The sequence below is a fragment of the Salmo trutta genome, chromosome 10 (assembly GCF_901001165.1).
Source record: "Salmo trutta chromosome 10, fSalTru1.1, whole genome shotgun sequence".
NCBI lineage: Eukaryota > Metazoa > Chordata > Actinopteri > Salmoniformes > Salmonidae > Salmo > Salmo trutta.
In genome coordinates, this window is record NC_042966.1 from 20,385,691 (window position 1) to 20,409,300 (window position 23,610).

Below are 23,610 nucleotides of genomic sequence, written 5' to 3' on the forward strand. Positions count from 1 at the left end.
ATTATTAAAAAATATATATATGTATTTTTTACACACATTTATTTAACTAGGCAAGTCAGATTAAGAACACATTCTTATTTACAATGACGGCCTAGTTCGGGGGGGGATTCATTTTTGCAACCTTCGGTTACCAGTCCAACGCTCTAACCACCTGCCTTACATTGCACTCCACAAGGATTAACAGGCTGACTACCTGTTACGGCGAGGGCAGCAAGAAGCAAAGGTAAGTTGCTAGCTAGCATTAGACTTATAAAAAAACTATCAATCTTAACATAATCACTAGTTAACTACACATGGTTGATGATATTACTAGTTTATCTAACGTGTCCTGCGTTGCATATAAATCGATGCGGTGCCTGTTAATTAAACGGGTGTTGATTTAACAAGCGCATTTGCGAAAAAAGTACTGCCGTTGCACCAATGTACCTAACCATAAACATCAATGCCTAACAGGAATATTTAGACTTAGCCACCCGTTAGATAAAATACGGAACGGTTCCGTATGTCACTGAAAAAAAAAAAAATAATTGTTTGAGATGATAGTTTCCGGATTCGACCATATTAATAACCTAAGGCTCGTATTGCTGTGTGTTTATTATATTATAATTAAGTCTATGATTTGATAGAGCAGTCTGAGCGGTGGTAGGCAGCAGCAGGCTCGTAAGCATTCATTCAAACAGCCCTTCGCTGTGCTTCAAGCATTGCGCTGTTTATGACTTCAACCTGGGTGGGTATAATTTGTGGAACGTTCCAACAGGAATCTATTCCAAAAATTTCGTAAATAAGGTTTCCAAAAAACAACGCATACAAAGTTGTATAGCAGCAAAATAAGATACCGGGTAGGGAGTGGTCTATTTCATTGCGTTTTTCACTCATCATGTTTATTCTGAAAAATGTCTGTCCTCACATGTCCGTTTGCCTATGGACAAACATTAAGAATAAGCTACGTGGTGAGTTGATGCCTATTCGGCAGCTAGTTAGCTAGGTTTGTATGCGTTGCTACTTTGTATGCGTTGTTGGTTGGCAACCTTTTACTTTACGTTTTTTGGAACAGATTCCTGTTGGAACGTTCCACAAATTATACCCACCCCTTCAAGCCTGTCAACTCCCAAGATTAGGCTGGTGTAACCGATGTGAAATGGCTAGCTAGTTAGCCGGGTGCACGCTAATAGCATTTCAAACGTCACTCGCTCTGAGACTTGGAGTAGTTGTTTCCCTTCCTCTGCATGGGTAACGCTGCTTCGAGGGTGGCTGTTGTCGATGTGTTCCTGGTTCGAGCCCAGGTAGGAGCGAGGAGAGGGACGGAAGCTATACTGTTACACTGGCAATACTAAAGTGCTTATAAGAACATCCAATAGTCAAAGGTATATGAAATACAAATCGTATAGAGAGAAATAGTCCTATAATTCCTATAATAACTACAACCTAAAACATCTTACCTGGGAATATTGAAGACTCATGTTAAAAGGAACCACTAGCTTTCATATGTTCCCATGTTCTGAGCAAGGCACTTAAACATTAGCTTTCTTACATGGCACATATTGCACTTTTACTTTCTTCTCCAACACTGTGTTCTTGCATTATTTAAACATGTTTCATTATTTAATTGAGGCTAAATTGATTTTATTGATGTATTATATGAAGTTAAAATAAGTGTTTCTTTAGTATTGTTGTCATTATTACAAAAAATAAAAAAGGCTGATTAAATCGGTATCTGCTTTTTTTTGGGCCCTCCAATAATCGGTATCGGCGTTGAAAAATCATAATCGGTCGACCTCTAGTCAGAAGTTTACATACTCAATTAGTATTTGGTAGCATTGCCTTTAAATTGTTTAACTTGGGTCAAACATTTTGGGTAGCCTTCCACAATAAGTTCGGCCCATTCCTCCTGACAGAGCTGGTGTAACTGAGTCAGGTTTGTAGGCCTGTTTGGGTCTTTGCATGTCAAATAAGCTTGTTTACCAATCAGGACCTGAATGACTGCACGTCACAATTGAACGCGTTCATAAATTTACGTAGTTATTACACAAATCACTCGTATTTCATTGGTCACAATGATTCATTGATACGTATGCTATGATGCTGGTAAAGTGATCTTGTGCACGCACCTACAGTGCTGGTCATAAAAATAAAAAAAAGCGAGCGAGCGAGCTCATGGATGCAAACAATGTTCTTCCCCAAAAACATAGCAAAACGACACGTTTCAGTAGCTATATTTAGCTACTTAACTATATAGCTTGGTGTCATCTAAAATAACCCTAATTCATAAGACAGTTCTTATTTGATTAATGGTGGTCGGACCCATCTGTGAAGCTAGCCATAATAGTGGACTTTGCAGTTAGCCTTCAAAATAAAAGTACGTCATTGACAGTGATGCAAATTAATACAAATAGTAGAACGCCATCATTTAATAGATCATGCTAAACGAGGTTGGAATGTTACATAAAAATCAACAAAAGACAAATGTTAATTTAACAAGTCTGTTGAAATCACACAGGATGTATTATACTTTAGAATTACATTGGGGTCGGGCCTCCCGAGTGGCACAAGGCACTGCATCGTAGTGCTAGCTGTGCCACTAGAGATTCTGGGTTCGAGTCCAGGCTCTGTCGCAGCTGGTCGCGACCGGGAGACCCATGGGGCGGCGCACAAATTGCCCAGCATCGTCCGGGTTTGGCCGGCAGGGATGTCCTTTAACCATCGCGCACTAGCGACTCTAGTGGCGGGCCAGGCGCAGTGCATGCTGGTGTTTCTTCCGGCACATTGGTGCGGCTGGCTTCCGGGTTAAGTGGGCATTGTGTCAAAAAGCAGTTTGGTTGTGTTGTGTTTCAGAGGATGCATTGCTCTTGACCTTCGCCTCTCCCGAGTCCGTAAGGGAGTTTCTCACCCTTTGGCTTTGTAGGACCAACACTGCCAGGCAGACTCAATCTTGACGGGGCAGTGCTTTAGTGGGTCTCTGAATTTCTTTGTTTTGGCTGTGTATATGCTACTTACAGTAGGACCATAAAACATAAGGACTTCTCCTTAGTGTATGGGTCGCTCACGTGGGTGTCTAGGGTATAGGGGTTGGGGACCATTCCATCATGATAGGACAATAACTAAACTACATTTTAAAATGTATATCCCATATCTGCACAAAATGTTAAGAGCTCTCACAAGCCCTGCTCGCAGACACATAAGCTCTGGTATTCGCAACCATTTTCACTCACATAAAATGCTAAAACACACCCCCTACCTTCCATCACAATACACCTGCACATACTGTGCTTTTTATGTCCTGTTTGCAGTGTTCTTATCCCTACCATGTTGATTGAGTACTTTTGTGTTCCAGTTCCTTATACTTGATGTATTATCATTTCTTCTAATGAAATTGTAACTAAATAATTAGTATTCGACTTAATATGTTACAACATTCCTTGAACGGTATAGTGTAGTTGTAGTTTATTCCTTTATCAATTGTTTATTTTGTTTTCCCCATATTTTTTTATTACAATCCCTTCCATGGATAGTATTGGGTGTTCCATTGTTCGACTCCATGGGAACTTTAATATTTAGAATAGGCATGGAGTAGTATGGGTGTCTGAACATTTGGTTATCAATATACAGTTTATCGACTATGAGAGCTACACGTTTCCCTATTAATCTATTCTCCTTGAAGAGTGGATGCAGAACTTTGCACCGTTCTGCAACTTCTTTCAGGAACTGATCATTCATGCCAGTGAGTCATTTACCCAGGGTTTTAACCATTTATTTTAATCTTTAAAGAATGCACATTTGGCAACGATTGGGTGCTCATATCCTGGTCCTAAACGGTGTACACGTTCAGAGTTGGATTTTGTCTACAACATCGTCTGGGATCTGCAGCACTGTAAGAAAGAATTCTTTCACCACGATTTGCGCCTTTTTCTTTGATACCAGTGAGTAACAGATTCTCTCTCATAGATCTTGTCTGTATGTGAAGTAAGGCTTCTCTCAGAAAGAGGTTCTCCTTTTTGAAGTTCATTAACATGTTTCCATCTTATTGACTGTACCTTTTAGCTTGTTTGTTTCCTTCATTGTCGCAGCTTTTGTGTCACTCATCTTGAGGCTCGCCTTCAACTTCTTTATAGCTTTACTGACTAATTCAAGTATGCCCAGTTTATCATCAGATCGGTTTCCACCCTTAGCATTCCGGGTGGTGAAAAAGCATAAATTGTCTGTGTCCGTTGAGTCGCCACATGTTCTTTTGGGGATTGGTTCTCCATGTTTCTCGGTCATGTTTGGTTGGTTTATTTTGGAAGATACAATTCTCTAGCCTTATTTGTTATCCAAATTGAAGGTTATTACACGAGTATGTGGAGTGAAGTGCTAATATTTAGTCAGAGTTTGAATATTACGTTTTTATCTGGAAGCGATCTGCACCGCTGTGTTCAGTCCACTCTTTCCATGGCAGACTAACCAGGTGAAAGCTATGATCCACTTCAAATCAGTGTATATGAAGGGGAGCACACAGGTTAAAGAAGGATTTTTAAGTCTCAAGACAATTGAGACATGGATTGTGCATGTGTGCCATTCAGAGGGTGAATGCGCTTGAAAATATTTAAGAGCCTTTGAACAAAGTATGTTAGTAGGTGCCAGGTGCACCGGTTTGAGTGCGTCAAGAACTGCAATGCTGCTGGGTTTTCCCACACAACAGTTTCCTGGGTATGAAGTACGGTCCACCACCCAAAGGGCATCCAGCCAACTTGACAACTGTGGAAAGCATATAGTCAACAGGTACTAGCATCCCTGTGTAACACTTGACACCTTGTAGAGTCCATGCCAACAAATTTTTATTTATTTAACTAGGCAAGTCAGTTAAGAACAAATTCTTATTTACAATGACGGCCTAGGAACAGGGGCAGAACGAGAGATTTTTACCTTGTCAGCTTGGGGATTCGTTCTAGCAACCTTTCGGTTACTGGCCCAACGCTCTAACCACTAGGCTACCTGCAGCCCCCAATTGAGGCTGTTCTGTGGGCAAAAGGGGGTGCAACTCCATATTAGGATGGTGTCTCTAATGTTTGTATATTCATTAGCTATATCATAGCTATTTTGTAAATGATAAATAGCTGCAAAAATGACAAGTTAATTAGTGGGTGATGGTGATTTCAGAATCAAAGTGAGGGGGACAAAAAAGGCTACATTGCCCCCCCCCCATAATCTGACAGTGGTTGATGCCTAGTCTCCCTTACGGCTCTGATAAGGTGCCTACATGGTATATGCCTAGGTAATTCATTTTGCCCATTCTAACATTCCACCAAACAGTAACTGAATGCCTCTGTCTGCCTGCTTTATAAATGACTCGCTGTCTGTCAGAACTAACCATTTTCTTGAACGGGGAGGTGTACCTAGAAGGTAAAAAATTTAAATTAAATAAAAACTTTTGGAAACTTGCCACTTAGCGTACACCATTTACACACAGAAGTAGGGCTGGGCGATAAATCAATAGAGGGAATTATTTCCTCAATAACAATATAAAACATTAATATTAATTTGATAATGTCGATATAGAATAATTATGTACAGCAGTCCATTTCACCTCTGACGCAGCAGGAACGTGCGGAGAAGTGACAATATGCACGTGGAGAGGTATACGCCCACTAAAAACCACTTAGCGCCTCGAGTGATGGAGTAGCCACTTAAGCCCGAAAAATGAGTGATGTAGGCAAAAACAGTGGCAGTGAGCCATGGAGAAGGAGCAGCTTCCAACAAAGAAATTGATTAAAAAAAAAGGGTTAAACTGTTTCAGTTATTTGGAAGTGGTTTGGCTTTTTGAAGTCCAACAAAGAGCAGAGCAATGTTCGGTGCAAATTGTGCCGTAGACAGGTGGCTACCAAGTCTGAAGCAAAATCACTCTTTGGAACATGCAGAAAGCTTGAACCACGGTATTGATAAAACATCCCTCAAGCACCAGCCAATGTAGGGATGTTTGCCCGAAGCAGTCAACACTGACAGCATTTATGCCCTACGAGCAAACATCGAAAAGACATCACAAATGCTATTATGCATTGCATTGCTAAGGACATGCTACCAATTAGCAGTCAAAGGTTTCAAGAGGCTTATCAATTTAATTGAACCCAGGTACGTGCTCCCTGGCCGCAAACATTTCTCTCTCTCACTGCACTGCCTAAACTCTACGCCAAGTGTAGGGAAAAGGTTGAGGAACAGCACAAGACAGATGACGTATTTTGCTACTACTACCGATCTGTGGTCTAGTTGCACGTCAGAGCCTTATATTAGCCTCACTATCCGCTATATTGACAAAGAGTGGAATCTTCGAAATAAATGCCTTCAAACATCACACTTTCCCGACAACCACACGGGTGAAGCTATAGCAGAGGGGCTCATTGACGCTCTCACCTCCTGGGGACTCAGTCAAACCTGATGGTGAAACAGAGCTCACCCAAACCCATCAAAACGTTGGTCATGGACTATCTGAATGAGAAATATGATGACCTAGCCACAGATGACCTCCTGGACAAAGCCTCGTTGGTCGAACCTCGGTTTAAAACACATTACATCAAAAGGTGGGCCACATAAAAGCAAATGCTGTCTCAGAGATGGTCAATGAGGGACATGAAAACCCAAACCCAGCAAAGGGAGACGTTGCTGCTGCTTCACCTCAACTGCCAGCTAAAAAGAGAGTCACATGGCAGCTTTTACAAAAAGCCATGCTCCACCACCACAGGTCTTACTGAAATCCAGCTGGTAGAAAAGGAACTCAGATGCTACCTTCAGTCTCCTGATGCTGACAGTGAAACCAATCCACTGGACTGGTGGACGATCCACCAAAAACACTTTCCCAAAGTCAGCCACCTGGCAAAGTGCTACCTGTGCATTCCTGCGACCTGCTCCCCCTCAGAGCGGGTTTTTAGCACAGGTGGCAACATAGTGACCTTCCATAGGGCAGCTTTAAAGCCAGAGACCGTAGACAGACTTGTCTTTAAAGCTTGTATCTTGCAAGACAACTACCCCAACTTCAACTGTGATGTGCCATTAGTCTAACAGTTATAATGCATATTGACTTGCACTATTTTTTTTTTTTTTTTCATTTGTTGTTCATAACTTGTAAGGGTTTATAGCTTTAAAAAAAAGTGGAGTTAATGTTATTTGTGAGTTCTACTTCTGACAATGAATAAGAAACATGAAAGCCTTCGGTTTGTTGAGGCAGGCTTGAGTCTTTAGCAGAAATTACCCTTTTAAAACATTGGATTAAAATTGTGAAATTATCATTAAAGCTAGAGACAGTAGACAGACTTGTCTTTCTTGCTTGTAAAACAACTACCCCAACAAACTGATGTGCCATTAGGCCAGTCCTTCTCAAATAGTGGGGCGCGCCCCCCTGGGGGGGCTCGGAGCGATGCCAGGGGGAGCGCGTGACCCCGGGGAACACGCTTTTTTTTGCCCCGTAGTAGTTTTTTTTTTAATCGAACAAGAGCACACAGCACAGAGCAGGAGATATGAAGTGCAGATAACAAACCCTTAAGAGACAACATGGAAAAATATTTAACAGGGATGAAAAGAAAGGCGGAGAGAGACGGAGATAATGAGACAAACGTAAGTCTCCCGAAAGCTAAGACGAGGAAATATGACGAAGCGAATGTAGCGCTTGGCTTCACTGTGACTACGGTGGGAGACGAGGAAAGACCGGTATGTTTACTGTGTCTAAAAATGTTGGCAGCGGACAGCATGAAGCCAAATAAATTAAGGCGTCACTTAAAGACATTACACCCCAATCACGCTGATAAGCCGCTTGAGTTTTTTCATCGAAAACGTGCCGAATATTGTCAACAATCGTCCCGCTTTGTGAATGCTACTTCAGTAAACCAGCGAGCACTGTTAGCATCATATAAGGTGGCGTACCAAATTGCTCAGTGCAAAAACCCCCACTCCATAGCAGAGCTGATACTGCCTGCAGCATTAGACATGGTCTCTGTCAAGCTGGATGACGCAAGTGCTGCAAAAATAAAAACTATCCCTCTGTCCAATGACACTGTCGCCAGACGTATAAATGACATTGCTAACGATATTAAAGAACAGCTGGTAGATAAACTCAAAGACAAACGTTTTGCCTTACAGTTCGATGAAGCAACTGACAGCAACAAAGACTGTTTGTTTATCGCTTATGTACGTTTTGACATGACAAAGTCCCTGTGTGAGGATCTACTTTTTTGTAAATATGTCAGAGACAGAGCCACAGCTGAAGAGCTATTCAAAATGCTGGACTGCTTCCTGACTGAGAATGGGCTAAAGTGGGAGAACTGCATTGGTGTTTGCAGTGATGGTGCACAGACCATGGCAGGGATGAGAAAAGGACTTTGGGCACTCATCAAGAAGGCCTCACCTAATGCTGAGTGGACACACTGTGTTATACACAGAGAAGCACTGGCATCAAGGCACCTTTCCTCTGAATTAAGTAAGGTTATGACTGACATTGTAGGTGTAGTCAATTTTATAAAGACCAGACCACTAAAAACAAGTCTTCTCTGCTATCTGTGAGGAGATGGGAGCTGAACATCAAGCTGTGCTGTTTCACAGTGAAGCAAGGTGGCTGTCACGAGGAAAAGTCTTGTCCCGAGTTTTTGAGCTCAGAGAGCAGATAAGAATGTTTTTGGAGCAGGAGCACAAGTATGACATCACAGAAAAATTTAGTGATGAGAACTTCCTGGCAAAACTGGCCTACCTGAGTGACATATTTGGAAAGCTAAATGAACTAAATCTACAGCTTCAAGGGAAAGATAAACACCTCCCTCAGGTCACAGACAAAATCAGCTCTTTCACTCGAAAGCTTGCAATGTGGGGCAGGCGACTTGATGAAGGAAATACTGATTCATTCGAGAACCTGCATGAATTTCTTGACACTACTGACTATGATGCCACCTCAGTGATTCCATATATTAAGGAGCATATTTCATCACTGATGGGATTCTTTAAAAAGTACTTCCCTGAAAACAGTTCCCAATATGACTGGGTGAGAGATCCTTTCAATGCACCAGCTCCAACTGGTTTCAGCTCTGCAGAGGAGGACCAGTTCATTGATATGACGTCTGACTCCACATTCAGACTGAGGTTCACATCACAGACACTGAGTGAATTCTGGCTGAGTGTAGAGAGGCAGTATCCACTCTTAGGGCAGAGGGCCATGGGCATTCTTCTTCCTTTTGCAACATCTTATCTTTGTGAGACTGGCTTCTCTGCTGTTGCTGCACTGAAGACCAAGTACAGGTCCCAGCTAAACATTGAGCAGGAGCTGAGAGTTGCAGTATCATGCTTCAAACCCCGCTTCGAAAAGCTGTGCTCTGCAAAACGTGCTCATTGTAGCCATTAATCCTGACTTCCTCATTTTGATTTTAAAAAAATCAGCACAAATTGTTTTATTCATTTTTGTTTTATAGGTCAAAATGTTTCATATATTGTGCTCCTGAGTTAATGTTGCTGATCAATTTGAATTTATTATTATTTATTGATTATATTTTATTTTATTTTTCAGTATCAAATGGTCAAAAAATTTTACAGTTTAAATAAGGGTTTAATTTTTTTTTACATTTCAGGCAAATTGATGCACTTGAAGTCTTTTCTGTTACAAACTAAAAAAAACTATGTTAATAAAGTTATTCTTTGTTGTAAGTTGATCTATATTTCTTTCTTTTTTCTATTTCTTTAATGTTAATAAGGATACAATGTTATGCAGAGGTGTACTTATAACAATTTTATAGACAAATGATACTATTTACAGTCGCGGCGGAGAGTTGGGGGGGCGCGAAATGTTTACTTCTTCCTAGGGGGGGCGTAACAGAAAATAATTGAGAAGCACTGCATTAGGCTAACAGTTTTAATGCATATTGACTTGCACTATTTTTATTTCTTTCTCATGACTTGTAAGGGTTTACCTTTTAAACATTTGATTAATATCGTGATAATTATCGTTATCTAATTAAAAATATATATATAAAATCGCCCAGCCCTACACAAAGTCAAGCTCAGACAGATCCAGCTCGGAGGCCCAGCTCATGAGCTCCAGCAGTAGCAGATTGTAAAACTATAAATGGAAAATGAATGTGTTCATGCAACAAATGTTAGAGAACGACTCGATGCGGTTCGATGCACTAATCAGCTTTTTGTTAACCCGCACTCAATTGCTAAAAGCCCATCTATATAAGTAAGTGAAAAACTGAGGCCCCCACCAGACCCTAACCCACGATTATAGAAAATGCGCTGTACGCTACAGTCAGAGATGGAACGATCAGTGATTTTTCTTTTGCCTAATTTAGATACATTTCTGCTTATAATTTCAACAATTGAGTTCTTGACAGAGACCACTGAACAAAACAAGGCTACCCCCAATTCATGTTAATACGTTGAAAAAAATAAGACAAATTGCTGAAACCAATCAGAGTTAAGAACATGAAAGCCAATTATCTCAATCATCTTTTTGTAGATAGAACCTTTGTTCCAAGCTCTCAATTTGTTAGTCAACTGTCTATAATTAGATAAATGCAGCTTCTCTTCTGTCATTACAGGTTGTCCTAGAAGACTAAATGAATCCTTTCGCACCAGGAATAATGTCTTAAAATCAATAGAACAAATGTGTCAATCTAGTTGACGTCGGTAAAGTTGTCATCTCAGCTTCTTTCACAGAGCAAAGACGTTTAGGCACCGGGGAGAGAACGCAATATTCATTTTGTTTTTGAATTAAATAATTATACAACATTTCCAAATTGACATCTGTTTGACCCGTTGTAAGGAAATAGAAATCTGTGAAAATGACCCATCATGTTTCTGATAATATTTAAGTTGATAAGCTGATATTTAATATTTAAGTTCAACTTCTATGACGCTGATAAAGACAGGGACCGTCGGTAGAGGTGCCGACTGCTAATTCGCATTCTCTCAAGATGCTGAAAGAACACTCCACTCCTGTTCCAGTCAAAATGTACACTGAACAAAATTATAAAAACGCATGGTACCAAGCGTTGGTCCCATGTCACATGAGCCGAAATAAAATAGCCCAAACGCTTCAGTCTGGTTTTAGACCCCATCATAGCACTGAGACTGCACTTGTGAAGGTGGTAAATGACCTTTTAATGACGTCAGACCGAGGCTCTGCATCTGTCCTCATGCTCCTAGATCTTAGTGCCGCTTTTGATACCATCGATCACCACATTCTTTTGGAGAGATTGGAAACCCAAATTGGTCTACATGGACAAGTTCTGGCCTGGTTTAGATCTTATCTGTCGGAAAGATATCAGTTTGTCTCTGTGAATGGTTCGTCCTCTGACAAATCAATTGTAAATTTCGGTGTTCCTCAAGGTTCCGTTCTAGGACCACTATTGTTTTCACTATATATTTTACCTCTTGGGGATGTCATTCGAAAACATAATGTTAAATTTCACTGCTATGCGGACGACACACAGCTGTACATTTCAATGAAACATGGTGAAGCCCCAAAATTGCTCTCGCTAGAAGCCTGTGTTTCAGACATAAGGAAGTGGATGGCTGCAAATTTTCTACTTTTAAACTCGGACAAAACAGAGATGCTTGTCCTAGGTCCCAAGAAACAAAGAGATCTTCTGTTGAATCTGACAATTAATCTGGATGGTTGTACAGTCGTCTCAAATAAAACTGTGAAGGACCTCGGCGTTACTCTGGACCCTGATCTCTCTTTTGAAGAACATATCAAGACTGCTTCAAGGACAGCTTTTTTCCATCTACGTAACATTGCAAAAATCAGAAACTTTCTGTCCAAAAATGACGCAGAAAAATTAATCCATGCTTTTGTTACTTCTAGGCTCGACTACTGCAATGCTCTACTTTCCGGCTACCCGGATAAAGCACTAAACAAACTTCAGTTAGTGCTAAATACGGCTGCTAGAATCCTGACTAGAACCAAAAAATTTGATCATATTACTCCAGTGCTAGCTTCCCTACACTGGCTTCCTGTTAAGGCAAGGGCTGATTTCAAGGTTTTACTGCTAACCTACAAAGCATTACATGGGCTTGCTCCTACCTATCTTTCCGATTTGGTCCTGCCGTACATACCTACACGTACGCTACGGTCACAAGACGCAGGCCTCCTAATTGTCCCTAGAATTTCTAAGCAAACGGCTGGAGGTAGGGCTTTCTCCTATAGAGCTCCATTTTTATGGAATGGTCTGCCTACCCATGTGAGAGACGCAGACTCAGTCTCAACCTTTAAGTCTTTACTGAAGACTTATCTCTTCAGTAGGTCCTATGATTAAGTATAGTCTGGCCCAGGAGTGTGAAGGTGAACGGAAAGGCTGGAGCAACGAACCGCCCTTGCTGTCTCTGCCTTGTCGGTTCCCCTCTTCCCACTGGGATTCTCTGCCTCTAACCCTTTTACAGGGGCTGAGTCACTGACTTACTGGTGTTCTTCCATGCCGTCCATGGGAGGGGTGCGTCACTTGAGTAGGTTGAACCACTGACGTGGTCTTCCTGTCTGGGTTGGCGCCCCCCCCTTGGGTTGTGCCGTGGCGGACATCTTTGTGGGCTTTACTCGGCCTTGTCTTCGGACGGTAAGTTGGTGGTTGTAGATATCCCTCTAGTGGTGTGGGGGCTGTGCTTTGGCAAAGTGGGTGGGGTTATATCCTGCCTGTTTGGCCCTGTCCGGGGGTATCATCGGATGGGGCCACAGTGTCTTCTGATCCCTCCTGTCTCAGCCTCCAGTATTTATGCTGCAGTAGTTTATGTGTCGGGGGGCTAGGGTCAGTCTGTTACATCTGGAGTATTCTCTTGTCTTATCCGGTGTCCTGTGTGAATGTAAATATGCTCTCTCTAATTCTCTCTTTCTTTCTTTCTTTCTCTCGGAGGACCTGAGCCCTAGGACTACCTGGCATGATGACTCCTTGCTGTCCCCAGTCCACCTGGCCATGCTGCTGCTCCAGTTTCAACTGTTCTGCCTGCGGCTACGGAACCCTGACCTGTTCACCGGACGTGCTTGTTGCACCCTCGACAATTACTATGATTATTATTATTTGACCATGCTGGTCATTTACGAACATTTTAACATCTTGACCATGTTCTGTTATAATATCCACCCGGCACAGCCAGAAGAGGACTGGCCACCCCTCATAGCCTGGTTCCTCTCTAGGTTTCTTCCTAGGTTTTTGGCCTTTCTCAGGAGTTTTTCCTAGGGAGTTTTTCCCAGCCACCGTGCTTCTTTCACATGCATTGCTTGCTGTTTGGGGTTTTAGGCTGGGTTTCTGTACAGCACTTTGAGATTTCAGCTGATGTACGAAGGGCTATATAAATAAATTTGATTTGATTTGATTTGATTTTGATTTACCAGCCTAATCTCGGGAGTTGATAGGCTTGAAGTCATAAACAGCGCAATGAAGAGCTGCTGGCAAACGAAGTAAAGTGCTGTTTGAATGAATGCTTACGAGCATGCTGCTGCCTACCACCGCTCAGTCAGACTGCTCTATCAAATCATAGACTTCATTATAATATAATAACACAGAAATACGAGCCTTAGGTCATTAATATGGTCAAATCCGGAAACTATCATTTCGACAAAACTTTTATTCTTTCAGTGAAACACGGAACCGTTCCGCAACCTTCAATGTTATGTCATAATTACGTAAAATTCTGGCAAATTAGTTCGCAACGACCCAGGCAGCCCAAACTGCTGCATATACCCTGACTCTGCGTGCAACGAACGCAAGAGAGAAGTGACACAATTTCCCTAGTTTAATATTGCCTGCTAACATGAATTTCTTTTAACTACATATGCAGGTTTTAAAAAATATACTTCTGTGTATTGATTTTAAGAAAAGCATTGATGTTTATGGTTAGGTACGATTGTGCTTATTTTGCAAATGCGCTTTTGTTAAATCACCCGTTTGGTGAAGTAGGCTTTGATTCAATGATAAATTAACAGGCACCGCATCGACTATCGACTATATGCAACGCAAGACAAGCTAGATAAACTAGTAATATCATTAACCATGTGTAGTTAACTAGTGATTATGTTAAGATTGATTGTTTTTTATAAGATACGTTTAATGCTAGCTAGCACCTTACCTTGGCTCCTTGCTGCACTCGCAAAACAGGTAGTCAACCTGCCACACAGTCTCCTCGTGGAGTGCAATGTAATCGGCCATGATCGGTGTCCAAAAATGCCGATTGTTATGAAAACTTGAAATCGGCCCTAATTAAAATCGGCTATTCTGATTAATCGGTCAACCTCTAATCCCTACCACTCGTCTGATATCCCTGGTCCCCTATACAAGCATAGGTTGTAGAAAATCCATGCCATGTACATGTTAAATATGTTTTTATATAGAAAAATATAAATTGAAGAACAAACATTGAGCTAGAGGTAGTTTTGTAAGTGTTGCAAAAAGGCAACATTGGTATTAAAGGGATGTAAAACAGACAGGGCCACATTCATATATTGGATAGGCAGGTTAGATTGTTTCGCTTCCAAATTCTGCAAATGTGGACAAGCAAAAACTTACAGCAACATTGATGCCCCCACTACATACACACACATCAAACGAACATATGTATATATTTTTTAAACAAAATGAGTGGCTTATGAGCTCAGAGTACTGCCATTGACAACCTAACTTCACCACTTTCATGGTGAAGTAGTAAAATCCGAGGTTCTCTCCAAATTAAGCCAGAAAAGACAACCCAAATATTACTAGATGTAAGATAGGTGTCCTCCATACATAGAACATTCACAAAATAGTTTATCCTTTCAAAAAATGTTTTTGATTGCAAAATACACATTAGTTTCTCATTTGAAAAACATTCTTGAATACAAAAATTGGGATTGGTCAAGTTGATCAATTTGGCTATCAGACCAAATGTGACTTAATTTCAGATTTAAATACCATTCATGTTTTCCATCACATGTAAATGCTTTGGATCCATTTTTATGTGATTTTAATAGAATTTCAGGTTCTTAACACACATTTTATCTACCGTTAAAGCCCAAAGTTTACCGTTAAAGCCCAAACATTTCCAGAAAATTGTTCTGCAAACCTAAGAGGCCTATTACATGCATTTCTAATGGGAAATAAAAATTTTAAAAAAAGATTAATACTGCTGTTCATAACCAAGTGGGAAGTCCTAAATACCAGTCGGTTGCAGGGCTCCCGAGTGGCACAGCGGTCTAAGGCACTGCATCTCAGTGCGAGAGGCTTCACTACAGACCCTGGTTCAATTCCAGGCTGTATCACAACAGGCAGTGATTGGGAGTCCCATAGGGCGGCGCACAATTGGCCCAGTGTCGTCCAGGTGAGGGTTTGGCCAGGGTAGGCAGTCATTGAAAATAAGAATTTGTCCTTTACTGACTTAACTAGTTAAATAAATGCAAGTGCTTGGAACTCACTGACTGGCTAATGGCCAACAAGCTGCGTCAACCATAAACTAAAAGTACAGCTATCACACCTGTAAACAAATTATAGTGTTCAAAATCCATTTAATACATAGATTTTTAGAAATAATGTTTTGTTGTTGCATTTAACTGCAGAAAATGCTGTTCAGGTAATTTCCTTAATAGGTGAAGTCAAAGGTCACCATGTGGGAGAAGTCAGAGCTCAGGAAAGATAATTAGTAGTAATTACCAGCTGGAGGGGCGTTAAGGTGGATTTTTCCCTGTTTGTGTTAAATACCTCCTTCCCACTTCACTTGGTTATGAACGCAGGTTTAAAGTTAAATAAATACAATTAAAGGTACGTTTCCCTGCTCAGGCATTACATGCGTCAACCAATGGTTGCATGCTACATCATCAACTGCGCAGTCAGGCAACAGATTGCTGTAACATAATGGTTAGCTGACACGTAAAATACCATTATGGGCGTTGTAAGATCTGGCATGCGTCCGCAACGCCGGGCAAAGGTTCGCGGCCTAACTCTGAGGTTCAGATGTATTTGCTGCCTAAATCAGGTCGGAACAGTCTAGTTCAGCCAATAGTATAATATTGCCAATATATGACTAGCTACCTGTATTTATTTGGTAAGAGAATAAGCTAATAAAAAAAAGCTGTTTGACCCGCACTGTTCCCTAAACTTAGCAAATACAAAAGGAAGTTAACTTAACTGATAACGTTAGCTACAATAGCTAGCTTGTCTGTACTAACTAGCTAGGATCAGAATGATTACAAATTGTACTGCATTTTACCATTTTTTACTGAAATGTGTCCCCTCATCGTGCGATCCAAGCTGCAGTCACGTCTATACTTAAGAACTGGGGTGACGTAAGGTTTATGAAAGTTCTTGAATGTGAAGCGCCAAATATTTTCCTCTTCCTTCCTGGAAGCGGGTCATTGCTAGAAGGGATATAATTTATGTCGACGTGATGTCAAATTCCCGCGAGAGTTTGAAACTTGCCTGCAAAAATTGGGACTTCGAAATGTTCAGAATAATTCCTTATCCTGAACAAAAATACAAACGTAACATGTAAAGTGTTGGTTTCATGAGCTGAAATAGAATATCCCAGACATTTTCCATATGCACAAAAAGCTTATTTTCTCTCAAATTATATGCACAAATGTGTTTACATCCCTGCTAGTGAGCATTTCTCCTTTGCCAAAATAATCCATCCACCTGACAGGTGTGGCAAATCAAGAAGCTGATTTCAACAGCATGATCATTACACAGGTACACCTTGCGCTTGGGACAATATAAGGCCACTCTAAAAATGTGCAACACAATGCCACAGATGTCCGTGCCCAATAATGTTTGTACCCTGTTTTGTGTTGCTACCATGCTGTGTTGCTACCATGCTATGTTGTTGTCTTAGGTCTCTCATTATGTACTGTTGTATGTTTTGTCCTATATTTTTATTTCATTTATTTGTCTTTTTAATCCCATCCCCCATCCCCGCAGGAGGCCTTTTACCTTTTAGAAGGCCATCATTGTAAATAAGAATTTGTTCTTAACTGACTTGCCTAGTAAAATAAAGGTTAAATAAAATCAATAAATAAAGATGTCTCAAGTTTTGAGGGAGTGTGCAATTGGCATGCTGACTGCAGGAATGTCCACCAGAGCTGTTGCCAGATCATTGAATGTTAATTTCTCTACGATAAGCTGCCACCAACGTCGTTTTAGAGAATTTGGCAGTACGTCCAACTGGCCTCACAACCGCAGACTGCGTATATTTCTGTCTGTAATAAAACCCTTTTGTGGGGAAAAACTCATTCTGATTGGCTGAGCCTGGCTCCACAGTGGGTAGCCTTGCTACCAGTTGATAACCATTGCTATGAATGCTAAGAAGCCAACCTTACTGAAGCATATATCACTCGTTGGCCTATCCCTGTGTGCTGGCACACAATCCCCATCAACATGGACACCCCTAGAGTTGACACACACAACTTTATCCACTGAAACTACACAATCCTCTATCCCATGCATCTTCAGCACACTTCCCACATCTTGGAATCTCCCTCCTACAAACTGCTGCCGCATGGCCATAAACGTTGCACCTGAAACAGCACAGTGGATTCGGCACAAAAGCTCTAAAAAGGATGATATATCCTAACATGACTGTCTGGTAAAGACTGACTCAAAAGGACTGTTAGTGACTCCTCTGTTTCACCACGCTCAACGCCGGGTCTGCGTCGCACCAAACGGCAGGCATCACAAACACCAGTAATCTTCAACTTCAATTGCTCCACCTCCACACTTAACACTACCCCAGAAATCACTCATTTTAATGGCGCACTGTTCCTAAGAGCAAAGCAAGAAATAGACATTAACCCAAGTTGCGTAACACAGAGCACCTGCTCCCTCTGGTCAGAAGAAACACAAAATACATACAGTATCACAACAGGTTACCTTCACTGATTCAACTGCACCCAAGTCCTTTCCCACTCACCCTGAAACCACAAATGGATCTGCCAAAAGGCAAGGATAAGCTTTGTCCAAAAATGTCACTGCTACTGGACCAGATCCTTCTATATCATGGCCATTGATGCCAGGCTCAGGTTCTGAGCTCTTCACCACACCTTCACTTAACTCGCCTTCATTCACTTCCATTTCACCTCCAGAACTCGGTCTGGTGCACGGCTCACTCTGTTTGCACTTGACACCAATTTTCTTCAACAGTCCATTTCCATTTTTAGCACTATCTTCCTCAAATTCAAATCCAACCTCTGCTTTCCTCATTCTCTTCGACCTCTTTTCCCTTCCATTCTTCCTCAGAAATCCACCTTTCTTTGTCCCTGTCCCAATACTCCTCTTCTCCCGACTTTGCTTGCGGCCCAGTTGCATCCTGATGTAACTTAATCTCAAAATAGTCTTGCTCACCTCGAAATCTCTCCTCTACTTTGAGCCAGAAGAGATTGACATGCATGTTACATAAATCAAATCGAATTTTATTTGTCACATGCGCCAAATAAAACAGGTGTAGACCTTACAGTGAAATGCTTACTTACAAGCCCTTAACCAACAATGCAGTTTTAAGAAAATACCTAAAAATAAAAAAAAGTAAGAGATTAGAATAAAAAATCATTAAAGAGCAGCAGTAAATAACAATTGTGGCGCTATATACAGGAGGTACCGGTACAGAGTCATTGTCAATGTGCGGGGGAACCAGTGTCGAGGTAATTAATGTAATATGTACATGTAGGTAGAGTCTGGGTAGCCATTTGATTATCTGTTCAAGAGTCTGGGGTAGAAGCTATTTAGGAGCCTCTTTGACCTGGACTTGCCACTCCGGTACCGCTTGCCATGCGGTAGCAGAGAGAACAGTCTATGACTAGGGTGGCTGGAGTATTTGACAATTTTTAGGGCCTTCCTCTGATATCGCCTGGTATAGAGGTCCTGGATGGCAGGAAGCTTGGCCCCAGTGATGTACTGGGCCGTACGCACTACCCTCTGTATTGCCTTTTCAGTCTCCTGAGGGGGAATAGGTTGTCATGCCCTCTTCATGACTGTCTTGGTGTGCTTGGACCATGTTAGTTTGTTGGTGATGTGGACGCCACGGAACTTGAGGCTCTCAACCTGCTCCACTATTGCCCCATTGATGAGAATGGGGCGTACTCAGTCCTCCTTTTCCTGTAGTCCCCAATCATCTCCTTTGTCTTGATCACGTTGAGGGAGAGGTTGTTGTCCTTGCACCACACGGCCAGGTCTCTGACCTCCTCCCTATAGGCTGTCTCGTCGTTGTCAGTGATCAGGCCTACCACTGTTCAGAAAACTTAATGATGGTGTTGGAGTCGTGCCTGTCTGTAGAGTCATGAGTGAACAGGGAGTACAGGAGGGGGCTGAGCATGCAAATCAAATCAAATTTATTTATATAGCCCTTCGTACATCAGCTGAAATCTCAAAGTGCTGTACAGAAACCCAGCCTAAACCCTCAAACAGCAAGCAATGCATGTGAAAGAAGCACGGTAGCTAGGAAAAACTCCCTAGGAAAAATTCCCTAGAAAGGCCAAAAACCTAGGAAGAAACCTAGAGAGGAACCAGGTTATGAGTGGTGGCCAGTCCTCTTCTGGCTGTGCCGGGTGGATATTATAACAGAACATGGTCAAGATGTTAAAATGTTCATAAATGACCAGCATGGTCAAATAATAATAATCATAGTAGTTGTCGAGGGTGCAACAAGCACGTCCGGTGAACAGGTCAGGGTTCCGTAGCCACAGGCAGAACAGTTGAAACTGGAGCAGCAGCATGGCCAGGTGGACTGGGGACAGCAAGGAGTCATCATGCCAGGTAGTCCTGAGGCATGGTCCTAGGGCTCAGGTCCTCCGAGAGAAGAAAGAAAGAAAGAGAGAAAGAAAGAAAGAAAGAAAGAGAGAATTAGAGAGAGCATATTTAAATTCACACAGGACACCGGATAAGACAAGAGAATACTCCAGATGTAACAGACTGACCGTAGCCCCCCGACACATAAACTACTGCAGCATAAATACTGGAGGCTGAGACAGGAGGGATCAGAAGACACTGTGGCCCCATCCGATGATGGGGCCACAGAAAACACAGGTATAAATGCACAGGGGATAATGGGGAAAATGAGCGACACCTGGAGGGGGATGGAGACAAGCACAAGACAGGTGAAACAGATCAGGCTGTGAGACAGTGTTACTCCAAGCAGTTTAGTCTCCTCAACTTGCTCAATTTCCACATTATTGTCACAAGTCAGTTGTGTGGAGGTGAGGATGGAGTCAGGCGCAGGACACAGAACTGAGTAAAAATAACGTAATTTACTCTGAAACAAGAATATACCAAAAATCCACGCAGGGGTAATAACACGAACACAACCGACTAACACAAAACAAGAAACAATCACGCACAAGACATAATGAGAACCAGAGGGTTAAATAGGGAAATAATCATAACATAATGGGAACCAGGTGTGAACAATCAAGACATAACAAATGGAAAAAGAAATGTGGATCGGTGGCAGCTAGAAGTAGGCGAGGCGCAGGGCGAGGTGCAGGGCGATCTGGGTGGAGACGGTGAAATTCCTGCAACAAGGAAGGGTCCAGTATGTCCTCCACCGGCACCCAGCATCTCTCCTCCGGACCGTACCCGTCCTACTCCACGAGATACTGAAGGCCCCTCGCCCGACACCTTGAGTCCATGATGGCTCGCACAGTACACGCCGGGGCCCCCTCGATGTCCAGAGGGGGTGGAGGAACCTCCCGCATCTCAGATTGCTGGAGCGGACCAGCCACCACCGGCCTGAGGAGAGACATATGGAACGAGGGGTTAATACGATAATCGGGGGAAGCTGTAACCTATAACATACCTCGTTCAGTCTCCTCAGGACTTTAAATGGCCCCACAAACCGCGGACCCAGCTTCTGGCAGGGCTGGCGAAGGGGCAGGTTTCGGGTCGAGAGCCAGACCCGGTCACCCGGTGCATATACCGGGGCCTCACTACTGTGGCGGTCGGCGCTCGCCTTCTGTCGCCTGATGGCCCGTTGCAGGCGAACATGGGCAGCGTCCCAGGTTTCCTCCGAGCGCCGAAACCATTTCTCCACCGCAGGTGCCTCGATCTAGCTCTGATTCCACGGTGCCAGAACTGGCTGATAACCTAGTACACACTGAAACGGGGTCAGGCTAGTGGAGGAGTGGCGGAGGGAATTTTGGGCCATCTCTGCCCAGGGGATGAAAGCCGACCACTCCCCCGGCCTGTCCTGGCAATAAGACCGCAGAAACCTACCCACATCCTGGTTAACTCTTTCCACCTGCCCATTACTTTCGGGGTGAAACCCTGAGGTCAGGCTGACCGAGACCCCCAGACGCTCCATGAACGCCCTCCAGACCCTTGATGTGAACTGGGGACCCCGGTCAGACACTATATCCTCAGACACCCCGTAGTGCCGGAAGACGTGTGTAAACAAGGCCTACGCAGTCGGTAGGGCCGTGGGAGACCGGGCAAAGGAATGAGACGGCAGGACTTAGAAAACCGATCCACAACAACCAGAATTGTGGTATTTTCTTGTGAAGGAGGAAGATCCATCAAGAAATCCACTGATAGATGTGACCACAGCCGTTGTGGAACGGGTAGGGGTTGTAATTTCCCTCTCAGCAGGTGTCTAGGTGCCTTGCACTGGGCGCACACCGAGCAGGAGAAAACATACACCCTCACGTCCTTAGCTAAAGTGGGCCACCAGTACTTCCCACTAAGACAGCGCACTGTCCGACCGATACCAGGATGAGCAGAGGAAGGTGACGTATGAGCCCAACAGATCAATCGATCACGAACATCAGACGGAACGTACTTACGTCCAACTGGACACTGGGTGGGAGTAGGCTCCGTACGTAACGCCCGCTCGATGTCCGCGTCAACCTCCCATACCACTGGTGCCACCAGGCAAGAAGCCGGAATTATGGGAGTGGGATCCTTGGACCGCTCCTCTGTGTCATACATTCGAGACAGTGCGTCTGCCTTAGCGTTGTGGGAACCTGGTCTGTAGGATAGAGTGAACACAAAACAAGTGAAAAACATGGCCCACCTTGCCTGGCGGGGATTCATTCTCCTAGCCGCCCGGATGTACTCCAGATTGCGGTGGTCAGTCCAAATGAGAAAAGGGTGTTTAGCCCCCTCAAGCCAATGCCTCCACACCTTCAGAGCCCCGACAACAGCCAACAACTCCCGGTCCCCCACATCATAGTTTCGCTCCACCGGGCTGAGCTTCTTTGAAAAGAACACACAGGGGCGGAGTTTAGGTGGCGTACCCGAGCACTGAGACAGCACAGCACCTATCCCAGCCTCGGACGCGTCCACCTCTACTATGAACGCCAAGGAGGGATCAGGATGAGCCAACACAGGAGCCAAGGTAAACAGAGCCTTCAGGTGATCAAAAGCCTTGTCCGCCCCAGCTGACCACTGCAGTCGCACCGGTCCCCCCTTCAGCAGGGAGCCGCCACCTGACCAAAGCCCCGGATAAAGCTCCGGTAGTAGTTGGCAAACCCTAATAACCACTGCACCTCCTTAACCGTGGTTGGAGTCGGCCAATTACGCACGGCTAAAATGCGGTCATTCTCCATCTCCACCCGACTCGGACAGGTGATACCCTAGGAAGGAGACGGACTGTTGGAAGAACAGACATTTCTTAGCCTTAACGTATAGGTCATGGTCCAACAGTCGACCAAGCACCTTGCGCACCAGAGACACATGCTCGGCGCGTGTAGCGGAGTAGATTAGAATGTCATCTATATACACCACTACACCCTGCCATGCAGGTCCCTGAAAATCTCATCAACAAAGGATTGGAAGACGGATGGAGCATTCATCAACCCGTACGGCATGACGAGGTACTCATAGTGCCCAGAGGTGGTACTAAATGCCGTCTTCCATTCATCCCCCTCCCGGATACGCACCAGGTTGTAAGCACTCCTGAGATCCAATTTGGTGAAAAAGCGCAACCCATGCAATGACTCAGTCACACTGGCTATGAGAGGCAGAGGGTAACTATACTTCACTGTGATCTGATTTAAACCTCTACAGTCAATGCAAGGGCGTAAACCTCCATCCTTCTTCTTCACAAAAAAGAAACTCGAGGAGGCAGGTGAAGTGGAAGGCCGAATGTATCCCTGTCCCATAGATTCGGTGACATATGTTTCCATAACCGCCGTCTCCTCCTGTGACAGAAGATACACGTGACTCCTGGGAAGTGCTGCGTCTACCAGGAGATTTATCGCACAATCCCCCCGTCGATGGGGTGGTAGTTGAGTCACCTTTTTACAGAATCGGCATATTCAGAGGGGATGTGCATGGTGGAGACCTGGTTTGGACTCTCCACCGTAGTTGCACCTATGGAAACACCTTTACACCTCCCTGAACACTGACGTGACCATCCCTTGAGAGCCCTCTGTTGCCACGAAATAGTGGGGTCATGATGGGCCAACCAGGGAAACCCCAACACCACAGGAAACGCAGGAGAATCTATCAGGAAGAGACTAATTCTCTCCTCAAGACCCTCCTGCGTTCTCATACATAGTGGAGCTGTGACCTCCCTAATCAGACCCGACCCTAAAGGACGACTATCTAAGGAATGTACAGGGAAGGGCACATCAACAGGAACAATAGGAATCCCTAATCTACGAGCAAACGAACGATCAATAAAGTTCCCAGCTGCGCCTGAATCTACTACCGCCTTATGCTGGGA

At 43.5% G+C, this 23,610-nt stretch overlaps 1 protein-coding gene across 1 annotated transcript in view; it reads right to left on the bottom strand.

Annotated features, from left to right (window-relative positions):
- LOC115201302 (zinc finger protein 14) overlaps positions 1–16,321 on the bottom strand; it is a 33,054-nt gene extending 16,733 nt beyond the window's left edge. The window contains exon 1 of the mRNA XM_029764818.1: positions 16,171–16,321. Coding sequence (XP_029620678.1) covers positions 16,171–16,198 — 28 coding nt within the window. The 5' untranslated portion in view covers positions 16,199–16,321. The remainder of the gene's footprint in view (positions 1–16,170) is intronic.
- Positions 16,322–23,610: the final 7,289 nt, after the last annotated feature.